The sequence below is a fragment of the Canis lupus genome, chromosome 18 (assembly GCF_003254725.2).
Source record: "Canis lupus dingo isolate Sandy chromosome 18, ASM325472v2, whole genome shotgun sequence".
Taxonomy (NCBI): domain Eukaryota; kingdom Metazoa; phylum Chordata; class Mammalia; order Carnivora; family Canidae; genus Canis; species Canis lupus.
This window is the reverse complement of record NC_064260.1, coordinates 51,403,152-51,414,236: the sequence shown is the minus strand read 5'-3', so window position 1 is coordinate 51,414,236 and position 11,085 is coordinate 51,403,152. Positions and strand designations below refer to the sequence as shown.

General features: G+C 60.6%; 1 protein-coding gene across 1 annotated transcript; it reads right to left on the bottom strand.

Moving 5' to 3' along the window:
• Positions 1–3,289, bottom strand: AP5B1 (adaptor related protein complex 5 subunit beta 1). Its single transcript, XM_025446145.3, has 3 exons — positions 3,212–3,289; positions 2,702–2,869; positions 1–2,598 (listed from the first exon to the last, which is right to left on the bottom strand). Exons 2-3 carry the CDS (start codon positions 2,849–2,851, stop codon positions 118–120), a joined length of 2,631 nt encoding a protein of 876 aa, XP_025301930.1. The 5' UTR covers positions 2,852–2,869; positions 3,212–3,289; the 3' UTR covers positions 1–117.
• Between the last annotated feature and the right edge of the window lie 7,796 nt (positions 3,290–11,085).

The following is an 11,085-nucleotide window of genomic DNA, read 5'->3' as shown; positions in this document are numbered from 1 at the left end:
TGTCATCAGTGAACTTAAGTTGCTTGTTTTTTTAGGAAAGAAACCACAGGACTGTGTTCTGGGCCTCTGTGCCCTCCTTGGGCAAGCCCCTCTGAGGACCTGAGCTGGCATCCATGTTCAGACAGTGGCTGACAGCCCACGGAGGTAGTCCCCAGCCAAGGGCAGCACAGCCCAGTCATCTGTCCGCAGGGCCACCGGCACCCCGTCCACCTGGGCCGCCTCCAGTCGCAGCAGCAGTCTTGAGTTGGGGGGCAGGTGGATGGCCACATGGTAGCTGGTGGGGGGCTGGGCCACCACCACAAAGGGCTCCAGGTGGTGGGACACCAAGGCCTCCAGCCCCTGTGGTCCAAGAGGGCACCAGAGGCTACTCTCAGCGCCCTTGGGAAGGCAGGAGTCCCAGAGCTCCTCAAAGAAGCCCTGCTTGTCCCCCTCAGGGGACTGAGGGAAAGGCAGAAAAAGGTCAGCAAAGGTCACAAGCAGAGGTGGCAGGTGGGCGTGGCGTGTGAGGCCGCTGGGTGTGGTGTACAGGGCACGCACATCCAGATGCGTGGGAGCCGGGCGCCGGGGCTGCAGAGGCAAGAGCAGGGGACGGCAAGGGCGGCCAGGGTACAGGCAGGGCACATGGACGGCCTCCAGGGGTGCGTAGAGCTGTCCTTCCACACGGAAGCGTAGCTCCAGAGAGTACACTGGCTCTAGCACTTCCACCTGGAGCTGTAGCACGGGGACTGGGCCCTCGGCTCTGCGGGGCCCCACGCTTAGCCGAATTGGGGCTGGGGCCTCCTGCACCATCAGCGCAGCAGCAAAGCCCTGGTTCTCGGCCACCAATGAGGAGGCCGCGGGTGCGGCCAGCGAGGGTCCCAGGGCCACCCCCAGCTTGGGCCCCGCAAGGTGGGCCAGGAGGATGTAGTAGAGGCGTGCACGGTCCCGCCCGTCAGGGTCCTCCAACTGCCTGGCCAGTGCCTGCAGCAAATCGGCCAAGCCTTTCCCAACACCCGCCCGCAGCAAGGCCCGGCAGACCTGTAGCAGGGCCTGCTGGAGGTCCCAGTCCGTGCAGCGAGCAGCCGCAGCTCGCAGGAAGCCTAGGGTGGCACTCTGAGCATTCCCATCTGCCACTTTTGCCAGTATCTGCAGGTGCCAACAAAGAGCCTCGTCCTTGCCTGGCCTGGCCACCACCTCCTGCCGTAATACCACTCTCAGGGGCTCCCCCAGCTCAGGGCCCACCCTGTCCAAGAGATCCACAAAATGGGGAGCCAGCGCAGGCCGGGACTGGTACAGCTGGGCCAGTCCACGGGTCAAGGGTGTCAGCACAGCAGGCTGCATGGCTAGGCAGCGAACAACCAGGTATGAGGCCTGGAAGCAGAGAGTGGCCAACGCCCGAGGGCCCCCATCCAGGGCTGCCCTCTGCCGCAGGCCAGCCAGTAGCTCCTCCAGGTAATGCTGGGGGCTCCAATCTTGGGCTTTCTCCTCCTTTTCTTCATCGTCCGCACAGAGCAGGCAAAGCAGATGCAAGCGGGCCAGGAGGGCCATCGGGTCATGCAGGAGGCTGGGCAGGAGGCCACGGCATAGCCGGGGCCCGAGCAGCAGTGGAGCGGCCTCCTCACCTGTGGGGCCTAGAGGCCAGTTCTCCGGGAAGCTCAGCAGGCAGTGCAGGTAGAAGAGATGGGCGGACAGGGGCAGGGCTGGGTGCTGGGCAGCCAAGGTGAGCCGACGGAGCAGCAAGGCCTCGTCCTGAGCCGTGAACAGTGCTTCACCAAAGGCTGCCTTGAGTGCCAGAATGGCATGCAGCAGCGTCAACTGTGCCGTGCCCAGCAGCCGTACCAGCTGTGGCTTGAAGAGCACTGGAGGCTGTCCCCGAAGACCCCGCAGAGCCCAGCCCAGCAGCCACAGGAGCTGGGCCTGAGCCACAGGAGTGAGCAGGTAGGAGGTGTCCAGGAGCTGGGCCACGGCAGCCCGCAGCTCCCGGGCCTCCTCAGGACTGGGCTCCAGTACAGCAAGGCCACACTCCTGCACCTCAGCGGCCGGCCAGCCAGGTGCCTGGGGCTGCAGGTGGGCAGCCCCCTCCTCAGCTAATGCCCAGGTCCAGGGAATGCCCACAGCGGGAGCATCCCCGGCCACGAGCAGGCCCTGTAGGCCAGCCCTGGCTCTGGCCTGTATCAGCAAGGCGTTGCGCAGGGCAAGCGCCAGCAGCAGGCTGAGCGGCTGGACCGGGCCTTCCTGCCCAAGCAGGCCCCGTAGCAGCCCCAGGCGGCCACCCAGCAGCCCAGGCTTGCAGCTCTCCAGCTCCCGCAGGCACTCGCACGCTGTGGCCTGCAGGGAGCGCTGCTCCGAGGCGGGGCCAAAGCCTCGCCCCAGATCGCTGCCGGAGGCCAAGCCGAGAAGCAGGGGCAGGAGCCGGAGGGAGGCTGCAGAGGTGGGGCCCAGCGCATCTCCCGCCGCCAAGGCCGTGGTGGCCGCCAGCAGCAGGGGCCGCCGCAGGGCCGAGGGCCGTGGGGGCAGAAGGACCAGGGTGTCCAACAGGGAGGTGGCGGCTGCCTCGGCCGCAGCGGTGTCCGGCCAGAGCTGGGCTGGGTACTCCAGGCTCAGGGCCAGCAAGGAAACCTGGGGATGGGAGATTTGGGTGGGAATCACGGAAATGAGGCTCAGGGCGCGGTGGACGGAGCTGACCAGATGGGCCAGGGCAGGGGGTGCACGCAGAGCCTACCTTGGTCTGTTCGCTCAGCTTCTCACTCCTCAGTTCGCTCAGCAGGTCACAACCCAGATCTTCACCCTCGGGACCGGCCATGAAGGCGGACGGGCTGGCCCGGAAGGCGCCCAGGCGCTGGGCCCAGGTTTCCCGGCTCCGGGGTCCCATGGTCCCGCACCCCGGGCCCTGCAAAGAAGCGAGGGAAGGTCAGGCCCGTGGCCGCCAGAGGGCGCCCGAGCACCTGCGCGCACCCCGAAGGGGCCACCGACACCCCAGGGCCGCTTCTCGAATCCCAGCTGCCCCCTGCCCCGCGCAGACGCCAGGGGGACCCCGCGCCTGAACCCCAAGACGAAACCGAGAGGTTTCGGGGGCGACTCCAGGGCGGGCAGCCAAGGGTCCCCGCGGGGCAGGGCCGCCGGCGCGCGGTGCGTGCCGAGAGCTCATTAGGCCGCCCGCCCGCTGCCGGCACCGAAACCACAGCGCCGCCCCGGCCCCCGGCGCCCGCGGTAACGGGCCCGGCGCTCTCACCGCGTCTGACTCAGCCGCCGCGGGCGCTCGGGCCGGCCGGCTCCTTCCGGGCGGCGGCGCGCGGCGGGGCGGGGCGGCAGGGGCGGGGCGGGGCGCGCGGCGCGTGGGCGGCAGGGGCGGGGCCGTAACGGGGCCGCTCCCCCTCCCGCCCCGCCGACAGGTGCCGACTCGCCGGTTTCGCCGGGGCTGAGTAACTGTCCCGCTGCGCGCAGCGCCCCTTCCCCGAAACCGCCGCAGGCCCGGGCAGAGCTGGTGGGGCTGGTGGGCCCGCGCTCCGGCTGCCGGGGTCCCGTCCGCGCGCGCCCTGCGATCCCAGGGCCTCCCACGGCTCGGCGCCCGCCGGGCCCGCGAGGATGACGACCAGCGCGCCCCCATCCCCGCGGGCGTCCGGGCGCGGCGCACCCTGCGGGGGGAGTGGGGTGCGGGTCTTTGGGCTCCCGGGGTGCCCGCTGCGGGGTGTGCCAGGTGCGGTCCCAGGGCGCCCGCAGGAAGCGCTGCTCGCGGCCCCGGCAGAACCGGTCGGGCGGGCGCCTCAGGGCTTGGCTTCGCTTCTCTGACGCCAGCCCCGGTCCCCCACCGGCTGGGCTTGGGGGCGCGGAGCCGGCGGCGCCGGGGTCACGGCGGGCGGAAGCTGGTGACCTTTGCCTTAGGCCGCACCGGCAGCCGCGCCAGGGTACAGCTGGGAGGGCAGCTGGGCAGGGCAAGGCCCTAATCCTGGGTGAAGGCGGGAAGCAACGGGACGCAGACGTGCAGAGTGGCAGGGCCCGGGAGGTCACGGGGCTCACGCCTGCGAGCCCAGACCTGGAAACCGCGACCTCACCACTGAAGACCTAGGGCCAAGCAGGGCATCGACCCAGCATTCTTGAATTCCAGAGGGCTGGATCGGAGCTGTCTGGGGACACTAAGGGGGGCTTGCCTGGGGCTCCTGAGCTCTGGACTGCGCCGCAGATGCCCCATTGACAGGCTTCCAGGACCCAGAACTGCGGGGTGCAGGCCACACGGGCTACAGTAACACCTTTGGCTATAATTAGGCGGCTTTGAAGATGAAACAGACCTGAGCCCCCATGTTAGCGCTGCCAACCAGTTTCTCTCCTTTCTCCAGGCTTCGCGGGCCCCTCCCTACCCCATCCTGTTGTCCTCCAGATAGGAGGTGGTAGGGAGTGGTGGGGCAGAGAGAGCTGGAAATGAGGCTGTCTGGGTGCCCACAGTGCTGGGGATGCCAGGGGGATGGAGACAGGGATCCACCCCGAGGGACAAGTCCAGCTGGAAAGCCCAGTCCCAATTCCTCTGGGCCCTGGCTCCATAGTTGACTCACAGGCGGCAGCCCCAAACCACTTCCCTCTAGGTGCCTCAGTTTCCCCATCTATAAAATGGGAGTGATGACTCCCGCCCAAGGGACTTCAGGGTGGGGCAGCCTGGCTAATTAAACCTAAGATGAAAGAGGCCAGGATGAGAGCAGCCCTGGGAGGGAAGGCAGCTTGAGGGTAACAAGGAGCCTGTCTGGTTTCCCTGTCTGAGGCCCAGAGGGTGCTGATAACTACACACCCCTAGCCCTCACCACTCACAGGGAGGGAGGAATGATTATTAAACCTCTTTTACAGCTGAGGAGACAGGCTTCAAAGGGTCAGGAAATCTACCATTGGCTTTGGCCCTCATTCAGCCTCTGACAAGTCGCCAGCCTTTCTGAGCCTTGGCTCCTTGGGGTGAGGGGTCTGGAGGGAGGGAACCTGTGTTGGTTCCCAATGTGGTGGTGGGTGCATCCACATGGACTTCCAGGCTCAGAGCAACCTGGTGTACCCCAGGGATGGGTACCATTCACAGATGAGGCAACAAAGGTCCAGAGAAATGCAGTCACTGCCCAAAGTCACAGAGCTCCTAACTTCAACAAACAGCCCCCCACTGCCCCTGACTGGGCCGTCCTTCTTGCACCAGCTACCCTCAGCCCTCTTGGGTGTCCAAGTACTGGGATAGGCCTTCCCCTTACCTGCCTGCCCCCATGTCCCTGTGCTGTTCTCCTGTGGGAGGGTGGCACTGGTCTGTCTCCAGCACAGGCCAGACAGAGTTAAGCTCAGCCCACCAGCACTGAGGGCAGGAAGACTCCCTGAATCTGCAGTCAGTGAGCCTGCCCAGGAAAGTGACCTCCTGGCCCGAGAGGGCCCAAGTATGGGCTGCAGCCAGATGGCTGAGCAGGGACCTCCCCACTCCATGTTCACACCTCATTCCTTCTCTTTCTGATGAGTTTCCAGCTTCCCCAGTGTAGCCCAGCTCTGAGGGGGATGCCAGACACCAGGCTTGAAAAAGGGAAAGTCAGTTTCCGGAGGGGTCTTGAGCCTCAGTTTTCTCATTTGTAAAATGGGGACATAACCAACCCATCTTCCCAGCACTGGTTGCTCACTGGAGATATAGGGATGGTTTAAAATGAAAACATCAATAGGCAAATCTAGAGAGAGAAAGCAGAGTCATGGATGTCAGGGGTGAGAGGAAGGGAGGGATGGGGAACAACTGCTGTGTACAGAGTTTCTTTTGGGTGATGAGAATGTTCTGGAAGACGGTGGTGATGGCTTCATGACTCTGTGAAGATATCAAACCCCTTGAATTGTATACCTTAAAAAGGTGAATTTTATAGTATGTGAATTATATCTAAATAAAGCTATTAAAATGGTGTTAAAAGAAAGAGGTCCCTTGTATATAGGATTTACACTGGGTGGGGGGGAGGGGGACAGGGGACAACAGACAACAAACGGGACCAACCAAAATTTCACAGACTAAAAGATGCTGCAAGGACAACAGAATAGGGTAATGGGCTGGAGGTGGCTGGGGACAAGGATTTAGCTGGGGTGCTCAGAGAGGCCTCTCAGAAGAGGGGACACTTGCCTGGAACCTGAATGACAAGAGGTAACCAGTCATCAAGTGGGGGAAAGCATTCCGCGTGGAAGCCACAACGGAGGAGAGGCCTGAGCAGGGCCAGGCTCTGTCAGGCTGGGTGGATGATGGGCAAGCGGCATGGCTACAACGCACAGAACCAGCAGAAAGGGAGAGGCGCGCAGCCAGGAACTCAGTGGGGACCAGAGCGCACCAGGCCTCCAAGACCCTATTCCACCTGCCAGGGAGCCACTGCAGGGCTTCAGCTGAGGGGAGACAGCTGACTGGGGGTGTGGGAAGGGGGCTAAGGTTGCTCAGGAGGCTGTCTTGCGGCCAGGTGAAATGTGACGGACGGGTCTTGGACCAGGGCAGCAGCTGCAGGGATGGAGGTGTGGGCAGAGGCCGGATGATTTGGGTGCTCCCAGGAGTTGGCAGTGGGTTGATGTGGAGGGTAAGGGAAGAGGGGGACAGATGACTCTGGTCTTTGGCCCTGAGTACTTGGGAGCTGATGGTTCCAGTCTCTGCGATGAGGATGGAATAAAGTCTGGCGGCCACTGTGGAGAGCCTCACCTGGCTCCTTGGCCTCCTCCAGCAGGAACCTTTTGCTTCTCCCTGCACTGACCCAGAGGCTCCAGATGGCCCTGGAGACTTCCTCCTCGGGCTACTGCCCCCCAGCTGCGCCTAAGGAGCCTTCTGCCCACCCTGACAGCGGGAGGGTTGGGAGGCCCACAAGCCGAACTTAGCAGAGGTGGAGGAGTTGGTGTCCTCACAGCACTCATGGTTTCTCAGGGGCTTTGCAGCTCCGGAGGCTGTTGTTAAACAGGGCTGGAAGGGCCACTGTTTGAGCCACTCAGAAGCCTTGGTGGCCAGGGCACAATCAGCCTGCTTTAAGGCTGAATCCATTTTCAAAGGCTGCTAGACTTCCGGGCAAAAGCAAATCAACATCTCTGGACTGCTGTGAGGAACAGAGCTGGAACTAGGAGCCTGACTTTACAGATGCTTAAACTGAGGCCCTGATAGGTTAGATGGCTTGGCTTGAGTCCCCAGACACTAAAAGTATGGGGCAGCCCTTTCCTGCTTGTCCTCCCAGCACATCTCATGCCCAGAAGAACTTCTGCCTTCAGCCTCTCTAGCCTCCCTGCCACCCAGCCCCTGCTCCACCTTCACCCCCTCAGGGCTCCCCTACTAAGCTTTCTCTGAGAACAGGAAGGGGTTATTCCAAGCCTTCTCCATCTAACTTCTGCCCCAGCTCTCTCTGGGCTTCTCAGGCCAGAGCGCAGCACCACTGGATTCGGCCACCACTCTTGGGGAGCGTGGTCCTTGCTCACTTGCTGGAGTTCTGCCTTCCTTTACACCCCCGTCCACTATGCCAACAAGAGAGGTCCACACAGAACACCTAGAATCAGAGCTCGTGGCTCTGTCTGCAGATGGCCCAGGCTACCAGCACCTCCTGCTTGGACAGTTGCAGTAGCCTCCTTGCTGGTCTCTCTACTACTCTGTTCTACCACAGCCGACCCCAAGGCTTCCTACCACACTGAGCCTCACATGACATGGCACACGGCCTCTTCAACCTCAGTTCCCACACCCTCCTATCTCCTCCCAATATCACCACCTCGTCTTTTGGTTCATCTCACATGCACAAGGCTCACTCTCACTCTGGCTCCTACCTTTTGTTCAGATCTCAGCATCCCCACCTGTCACCATCCCATCACCAAAGTCATGGATCTCACTAAGAGTTTCCTTTTTTTTTTTTTTTTTTTAAGATTTTATTTATCTGACACACACAGAGAGAGGGCATGTGCATAAGCAGGGGGAGCAGCAGGCAGAGGGAGAGGGAGAAGCAGACTCCCCACTGAGCAGGGAGCCCCATGCAGGGCTCAACCCCAGGACCCTGGTATCATGACCTGAGCTGAAGCCAGATGCCTGACCAACTGAGCCACGTAGGTGCCCCTAAGAGTTTCCTTCTTTCTCTTTCTGCCTTGCATCACAGAATCATCAGTGCCAGGCAAATGGTAGGCTTTCGATATTTGTTGACAGAATTAAGGACCTAATGGATGATGTCTGACACTCTATGAACAGAGCAGAAGGTGCCTGCCCTCATCCATGAGGCTCACAGGTTAGCTTGGTGTTTATCCAAGTTCATGCACATTGTCTCGTTCCAGAGCTGCTAGTGAACCACAGACTACACACCAGCAGTCTATGGGGCAAATCTGACCCATAATGGTATTTTGACTCACCCACGGCCAAGTCCCGGGAGCTCCCAAATCATCCGGCCTCTGCCCACACCTCCATTCCCGCAGATGCCGCCCTGGTCCAAGGCTTGTCACGTTTCACCTGGTCACAAGACAGCTTCCTTCCATGTTTGTTTGTTTTAATTTGAGCCAACTTTTAAAAATTGGTAGATTTCAGGGACGCCTGGGTGGCTCATTGGTTAAAACTTGGTAGATTTCACATACAAATCTGGATTTTTGGCTTCTTTTTGAAAATGGACAGATGTGGCCACATTGGGTTTCTGTGCTCAAATGACATGATTGTCACTGCCCCTTTAGATAGACACATTCTCCACCATCCCCACTACTCTATCTCTTCCTGACAGCCAGTGTCAGTTGCCTTTTATCACCAGCCCTGCCCCGTTGCTTTCCTTATAATAAATTTACTCTGTATCCATGCCTCTACCAAAAAGTCAGAACAGAAAAGGCTGAATGGGTCACATGAGTCAAGAAAAAGAGATATTCATTCATGCAACAAATATTTATCGATAATCCACTAGTGCCAGGTATAGCTGTAGATACTGGAGACACAGCCTCTGGACAGCATGGGACTATCCCTCTCTCTGAACATTGTGTAACATTCTTTCCACAATTGGAGACATTTGAGTTGTTTCTCACCCACCTACTCCCCCAACAAGAAAGATTCCTTCTTGTCCAAGGTCATCTGTGAAGACTTAATTTCCACTAAGCACCTACTGTGTAACACGCCCCTGTCAGGGTCTGGTATAATGAAACGTTCAATAAATATTTGTTGAATTGATTAACCAAATTTACCTTCTAGACAGACTATTGGTCAATGTTGTTTCTCCAGGATTTATTCAAAATTCAAAAGGTAAGTACATAGTAGGTGCTCACTTCATGCCAGCTGAATAAAAGGGTGCAGGTAAGAATGGAGAACTGAGGGGATCCTGGGTGGCTCGGGTTTAGTGCCTGCCTTCAGCCCGAGGCGTGATCCTGGATCCCCGGGTGGAGTCCCACATGGGGCTTCCTGCATGGAGCCTGCCTCTCTCTCTCTCTCATGAATAAATAAATAAAATCTTTAAGGAAAAAAAAATGGAGAACCGATAAAATACATTTGGGCCGCAGGAAGGTAGAGCCCTGGGAGAGGAAGAGGCAAGCAGCCCCACCGCCACCACTGTCACTGGATCCCACAGTGACCCCAGGAGGTAGGTGACAGGATTCTTAGGTGCTAGACTAGGAAACAGGTTGGAGAGGAAAGCCCCTTAGCTAAACTCACAGGCCCCAGGAGGGAGTGTAGGAGGAGGCCCAACTGCCCCGGAAGTGCAGACTCTGCCCACCCACCCAGGGGGTGGTCCTGTGAGACCCCCTAGGGGGGATGGCAAGGGCCTGCCCCAAATTCGGTCAGGAGCCTTCTGCTCCTCTTTGACTCCTGACTTTGGAATTTTGTGATTTTGTGAATAGGACTCATTTGCTCTTAATCGGTTCCAGGAAACATTTAACAGGTGGGAAAGGTATCTGTGTGGTGGAGATCCCGAAATGTTTATTTTATATGTGGGAAGGAGGAGAGCTAAAAAGAGGAAGGGGTCCCATTCCAGACTTCAGTAGGCCAGCTGGTAAGAGAAGCCCAGATGCCAAAGTGTCACAGTAATTTGGAAGGCAACAAGCCCTCGGACGGAGGTTGGGCCTCCCTCCAGCTAAGCCTGGGGGCTGGGCAGAGCATGCTGAAGGTCTGGGGGTAAGGGGGAGGGTGTGTGTGTCCCAGGCTGAACCTCAGCCAAAGGTGGGCTGGGGGGGGGGGGGTGGAGCAGACGGGAGCCCTCTGCCTGCAGTGGCTCCAACGGCAAACGAGGTTGGGCCTGACTTCAGAGGGCCTCGGCCTCGCCGCACTTGAAATCTGGACATTCGGGGCCAGGATGAGGGTGTTTGCGGGTGTGTAGGACTAAGGCACTGCGGTCTTTCGGATCTCAGTGGACTCAGGTTTAAATGCCCCTTCCTCCACGAAGCCTTCCACACTTCCCTGGTCAGAGAGCGGCTCTGGGCAGTGATCAGGGATCAGCTCTCCGCTTTGTACTGTGGCCGCCTTGTCCCCGCGGGCCCGCCCACCGGCCTACGCGCCCCTGGAGCCTCGCGTGCCTTCCCGCACGGAGCCAGAGCCCAGCAAATACTTCTGGGCTGAACCACGAATTGCTCAGCCGGGCCTTGGGGATCCGGGCCGCCCGGGCCCAGGCCCGGTTCAGCAAGTGTGGGCGGGCCGCCGGCTCCCGCCCGACGGCTCCGCGCCTCCCCAGGCGCCCGGGACCCGCAGAATCGGGCCGGCCCCGTCGGGCGAGTTTCATTTCATCACCTGCAGAGCGTGCGAGCGCGGGTGCACATAACGTTGCCCCCGCCGCTCCTCGGCTCTCTGAAACTCCGAAGCTTCCGTTTGCCAACGCTAGCGCTCCGGGTTGGGAGGTCCCGGGAGGGCGGCGGCCCGGCCGGCGGGGCAGCCGGGTGCTGGGTACCCCGCGCCGGCACGCACTCCCCCGTCGCCGTCCCCGCCCTCGCCCGGCCACCCCGCCCAGGCCGCGAGGCCACCTCACCCGCAGCGGAATGGAAACCGGTTCGACAGGTAACAAATAGGTGGGTTGTCACCGTTATTTCCCAACGCATGCGCCGTCGCTCCCCCGGACGCTCCAAGCTAATTAGCTCAGATCACCCCCCCACCCCGCCCCAGCCACCGACACACACCGCCGCGAGCCAATAAAGCGTGAACCCGTCCGTCCGGCTCGCACTTTAAGACTT

What these genes read in the sequence shown, in the direction of transcription:
- AP5B1 (XM_025446145.3), bottom strand. Translation starts at nt 2,851, where the DNA reads ATGGGACCCCGGAGCCGGGAAACCTGGGCCCAGCGCCTGGGCGCCTTC. An exon ending in AGCTGAGCGAACAGACCAAG is followed by an intron (nt 2,599 to 2,701) that starts GTAGGCTCTGCG and finishes TCCCATCCCCAG; the next exon opens with GTTTCCTTGCTGGCCCTGAG.